The sequence below is a fragment of the Cololabis saira genome, chromosome 19 (assembly GCF_033807715.1).
Source record: "Cololabis saira isolate AMF1-May2022 chromosome 19, fColSai1.1, whole genome shotgun sequence".
NCBI classification, from domain to species: domain Eukaryota; kingdom Metazoa; phylum Chordata; class Actinopteri; order Beloniformes; family Belonidae; genus Cololabis; species Cololabis saira.
The window spans coordinates 18,777,055-18,783,054 of record NC_084605.1 but is presented as its reverse complement, the minus strand read 5'-3'; the positions used below and the strand labels follow the sequence as shown (position 1 = coordinate 18,783,054).

General features: G+C 40.3%; 1 protein-coding gene across 1 annotated transcript in view; it reads right to left on the bottom strand.

The window, feature by feature from the left end:
- Positions 1-1,256: 1,256 nt before the first annotated feature.
- The window catches only part of ca10a (carbonic anhydrase Xa), a 378,645-nt gene continuing 373,901 nt past the window's right edge, over positions 1,257-6,000 (bottom strand). The window contains exon 9 of the mRNA XM_061708004.1: positions 1,257-2,258. Within this exon, the coding sequence (XP_061563988.1) occupies positions 2,236-2,258 (23 nt within the window). The 3' untranslated portion in view covers positions 1,257-2,235. The remainder of the gene's footprint in view (positions 2,259-6,000) is intronic.

Genomic DNA, 6,000 nt, shown 5'->3' with positions numbered 1-6,000 from the left:
AAATACTGCGCTGATGAATGAAAACTGACTGGTAAACCTTGTAAAACCACTTTACCCCAATAGAGGTGATGTAAATCATTTCAGCCTTTTGCCTATACCTTTATTATATTGCAATTGAAAATAAGTCATGCATAGTTTACCTGCATGACAGACGTGATGAGAACGCCGGCCTGGGTTGACCACTTAGGCTAAAACTAGAGACTGACCAGGGGCTAACCAGTTAGCTTTTAGCATTTGCTTCGATCATTAAGAGTGAAAAACTCGAAGACGCTTGCCAACACGTTGTCGAGACATCTTAGACGGCCAATCGGTACATGGAGCTGTCCATAAAATCTAGCTAATCGAGCTAAAACCAACGTGAGAGGCAATCTGAAAAGTCACCATGAGGAAGGGAGTCTCGTAAATAAGGAGACAACAGTGCACCCCCTGTCTGGAATGCAACCCCACCTTTTACCCAAAGACAGCTGAGATGCTTATGTGACCCTGAAGGGGAAGACTAGGAGGTTTAACTAAGGTTAAACCTCATTTCCAGCTGGCATTTTGTTTGCCAGTGGCTGTGTCATGACTGCTTCACCACCCCAGGTCAGAAAACATGTTTGGCGCCAAAGAGAAGATGGGATACTAGTTCCTTTGTGTTTCATGTCAGGGTTTGATACATGGACATACTGTACGCTGCCCTCATGTGGTCTGGAGTAGAATATTTACATAGTGTGCCTTTAAAGAAATCATTGTGCGATTTTCCATACACCACTTTGGTTTGCTTCTGAGACGTAGATGTACTGTGTGATTAACTTTTTCTTCAGCTCCCTGGAAGAGAGACCATCACTGTACACCAGCCAGCAGCAGGTCAGACCAGTATTGTTGGGCATGTTGAAGTTCCTCTCTTCCTTCTGTCCCCTGTTGCCTCCTGATGTGATCTGAAACACTCTGACAGGTCACCGTAACCCTGACAGAGCTTTCGCTGTGTGCGGCTGATAAGCTCCAGCAGCACCAGGCAAACAATAAAAGGAAAGCCTGGCTGTAAATGTTGCATCTGCATCACAAGGAGCAACCCAGCGCTGCTCATTCAGATGCCCTGTCACGGAAATGCTGCCGGGAGATTTGTGAGAAAGTTTCTCCCTGTGACACAGGCCTCTGAGGGTGGGGATATTGACAGATCAACACATTTAATATGGAACAATACAAAACTGGTAAAAGCCACAATGAGTCAGAATCTTATATAGTGAAGCATTTTCCAAAAGGAACTTTCCAGACACATTTATTGGGCTGATAACATTACTCAAACACAGTGTATGACCATTGTAAACAATAAAACAGAAACAAAGGCATCAGCTCAGACTGAGAACTGCTTCAGAATTCAAAGTGCACCAAGCTGTTTAAAATTTTAACTTTCATCTTTTTTTTTTTAAATCATCTTTATATATCTTTTTAATGTTATTTCATTATTTTCTTTACATATTAATTTTTCTGCAATATTGATAATAATATGTACAAACGAGGCCGAGATCCAGCTGCTCTGCGGCTGTACCGGAGCCTGCAGGCTCCGGTATTTGCTTGTCTTCTGTGACATGAGTTTTGGGAGATGACAAGGCAAGGCTGTGCTCGTTGTGGCTGTTTCATGCCCTTTGTGACTGAAATGAAACGACTGTGTGGGTCCCGCTGCTCTGTTTCAACCAGCAGGGTGGCTGGCTGGGTGGGTGGGTGGTTAGGGGGGACTGGGCAGTGACTTCGTCCTCAAATTTTCCCACTAATGCTAAAACTTTTTTTATATACAAAGGTTTTAAAGTTCCAACGTTGTCCTATTGGTTGGGAGGCCATCAAATAAATGCTGCAACGCTGTTTTTTATTTATTTTTTGTTTGTTTCCATGTGTTTTTTTTGTTTGTTTGTTCCTCCCCCTCCCACAAAAAAAACAAATAAAAGAAAAAAGTATTGGTATCAAAAATCCATACAGATGGCGTTGGACGGTGGGGGGAAAGGGCTCGTTAGCATGTGGTACATTGAGGGATCAAACTGTTCTCATGTATGAAAAGAAGAGTTTCTTTGAAAGTTCCTTCATCAGAAGAATGTCCAGTGTTTGTTTTTATACAATGCCATGAAAGAATCTTAGATGAGAAGCCACCTGAAGACCAACTTTCACATCTTCTCCTCCCTCCACTGGCCTCTTCCTCCTTCTTGTCTTGTCCCGATTTCCATCTTTGAAATTTTCTTCCTCTCTTTGCTCATCCAAGGGAGGTTATTTCAGCAGCCACTCGTTCACTGGAAGAGAGGAGAAGGCCAGCACTGAGAAAAGTGATTTTTATATTTATATATATGCAGTCATGTGCAACAGTTAACCTTTTTAACTCAATGTTATTTTATTGTGTAAAGCCATAAGCATTTCCTGGTTGTTGTGGCTCTTAGTATTAGGCAAAAACTACTCCACAAAAAAGGTGGGCAAAACCAAGTACCCCTTTCCCATTTTCATAGGATTGAAAAGGGCAAAGTGCCGCCTGGCCCTGCTTTTTATCATCACCAAGAGCGCAAACCTCTGTAAAAGCAGATGTTTTGGCAGTTTGCTGGTCTGTCGTTGTCGGGGGTCGCTGACACAATGCCAAGAGGGAAAGACAAACCCTGGTCTTACAGAATAAACTGTTACAGGACATCAATCAGGAAACGGGTTTTTAAACCAAGCCATTTGGACGTTAATGTTCTACAGGTGGAGATTCAAGTCAGCTGTCATCTTAAAGTTTCCCAGGAGTGGACATCTTTCTTAAATTTGACCCACAGTCAAAACGTGCAATGTTCAAATAAATAGAAACACCTAACAGCTACATGCAAGATCACAGGCCGTGTTCAATGTTCAAGCCCAATATAACACAATTAGAAGAAGCCTGAAAGCATTTTATTTTTTTATTTATTTTTGGGGTTTCCAGAAGGAAGCTTCTTCTGTCTATGAAGAACTTAGACGTTAATCTGCATCTGAACAAACAAAAAAAAGGAAATAAAAAGATGTAAGTTGTCCATTTGAGGTTGTATTTCCACAATACTGGGATCCCTACTATATATTAAAGGGGACCTATTATGAAAAACACGTTTTTTCTTGCTTTAACATGTATAAAGTGGTCTCCCCTCAGCGTGCCAATTCAGAGAAGGAGGAAAGCAACCAAATTCTGCAGTGTCTGTACAGCCGCCCGGAAGAGCCATCCAGTGTGATGTGGATCTACGAGCCGTTCAGATTCTGCTCCCTTTCGTTACGTAACCAAAATGCAATGAAGTGTAACCCTGTTCATATTAATATTTACTATGTTATGTTAAAAAGGATAAAAATGTTCTTGAGCACGTGGAAAAAATTCATGTAATGTGAGTTTTATTAAAAAGGAAACACATGCATCTTATTTTGAAATTCCCTGAAGTGAAAGGAAGGAAAACTCCGCCCCTTCTGGTGTCTGAGTTGGAAAAAGACGGTTTGGAAAAAAAGACGAAAGAGAAAAGAAACACGGAGGTGACATTTTTCTTTGTTAGAAAATTGTCAGACAGACCTGGATAACCACCAGTGAAGCGAACCCTGTTCTGTGAAGATATTTTTGTGTTTATTTGGACTCTTCTGGGGGAGTTTAACTGTTTCTAAAATGAGTAATTCGTGGCTGTAAAACTTTAATGGCGGCTGCTGTGTTGTGAGCAGTGCTCTTAATTAGTTGTACGTGACGCTGTTTAAGTGACACTGGTTATATGTACGTTGTAGAGTGTGTGTATGTGCCTTTGTGCACCAAATGAAACTAAAATGCACAATACAATGCACTGAAAAAAAGGCGTTTTTGTTCTGTAGTGTGTCTGCCTGTTTACGTATTCCTTCGGTAAGAAAACCTTTTGCATCACTTTTGGTTTGTTTTATGACATTATGTTTACACTGTTAAATCAAATAGTAAAAATGTGAGCTAACCACTGTGATGGAAAGATTACGGAAGTTAGATATATTTTGAATATTGCTCTGACTGTTGTACAGGTCAGGTTTTTTTTTGGATGTATGATTCTGCTGCTGATCCAGTCCAGAGGTGGCGAGCCAACTGTACCAGGACCCTCGGATCTGCTGATTTGGAGAGTTTGATTTCCTCTGGACTGCCTGAACCTTGCTGATCCTGCTAGGTGGTAGGATAAGATTGCACTTTACCGTTCTTCTGCATACTTTGAGAGGAGGAAATCAGAATCCACATTTCTGTGGTGTGGATTTATGCACCCGGTTCAAATGCTATCAGTCCACTGAATAGGAATTTATCATGCATAATCAGGGCCTTGAATGGTGTGAGTAGATGGGATACTGTCTACCCGTTTTTTGTCATTATTCTTTGTAGCCGCTGATTTATACCACAGTGACTGGCTCAAAATCCCCCCGGGGTGTATTTTGTTTTCTATTTAATGATCTGGGCCCAGCTTTCACTTTGTTTATTTTGATGAACATATTTGTGTTTTCTTGTGGACTGTTTTGTTTGGACTGTTTAATACAGGTACCTAAACTAAGTTTGTTGTGTGGTCTCATTAATTATCTCTCCTGCTCCAGTAGCCGAACCTAATCTTTAAATATAAAAAAACTAACTAAGTTCCCGATTAATCACTTCTATATTGAAGTGGGTTTTACAGAAGGGTGAACTTGTGTCTTTTTGTTTAGAGTGGTAGCCTTAATAGAAAACTACACCCAAAGAGAAGAGGTGTCAGGACCACAAGTAAACGCTGTAATTTGATGAAAAGGAAAATGCGATCTGAGAGACGGGTTTGTGGGCGTGTCTTATCTTATTCATCACAAAAAGAGAGAACACACACACGTGCGCTGTTTTCACTATCGCAATCAATTTGACAAACAGGTCAAAGGTAACATTGTTTTTAAAGCCACGCTATGTAACAAATAAAGTTGCTTTCGTCAACAAAAGTTATGACTGAATATCGTCTTCAACGAACCTTTATCACCTGAGGAAAACGAGACGAGACCCAGCGAAAATGCTGGTCATGTGACGATACCGATAATTAAATATATAATGCAATATCGTAGACGAATAAAAACGAGACTAAAATGTACATTACAAAATAAAAACTATGCTAAAGTGTTTCTTCATTTTCATTGGCCAAAACAAGACGAAATGTTCTAACAAAGATCCTTAATCTCCATGTTTTCAGTAGTTTCCTCTTGTTTAGTTCTACTGCTGGGTGGCGTCACGTCCTCAATCAGAATCAGATCCAGATGATGCAGATGCAGAGTTAGAGGCTGATGCCGTTAACGCAGAGCTCTAGGTTCACGTCCATTAAAAACAAAGTTAAAGAGAGAAAGGGGCCGATGGCCGGCCACGCGGGGATCTGCTCTGGGGCTGGGAGAAGAAGAAGATCCATCTTTGGATACATTTTCCTACATAGACGTGGAAAAGAAAACCCAATGTGTCGTCAAAAAAGAAAAAGATGGGGAGAAATATAAATATATTGTAAACTCAAATTAGAGTCTTCTGTATCTGGAATGAATGTATTCTGTATATAAGGTAACAATAATATAATAATAATAATAACATAACCTTGTTTGAATTGTAAAATGGGTTTTGCTAATTACAATCTTTGACTAAAACTAGACTAGAATGGTCCTGGACAATTAAAAATAAGACAAAAATGCTCAGACTTTTAGTCAACTGAAACTTGACCCGATTAAAAGGAGTATGAATGTGACTAAAACTAATAAAAACTAAAATGATAGCTCGACCCAAAGACTAGACTAAAACTAAAATTGAAACAGGCTGACAAAAAACAACACTAGTAATAAAACAAAAAACGCACTTCTGACCACTATGGAGAGCATATTGCAAAAAGATTCACGATGAGCATGTCTCTTGGAACAAAGTGGTATTGACAGACTTGCCAGATCGTCTGCTCATGTTGAGACACTGTTAATGGTGGGGCACATCTGTGTGCCCCCATGTGGTCACAAGCGGCATTGCAACATAGCGTGGTTTTTAAACCATATTCGTAGAGGGTTGATGCTCCCAGC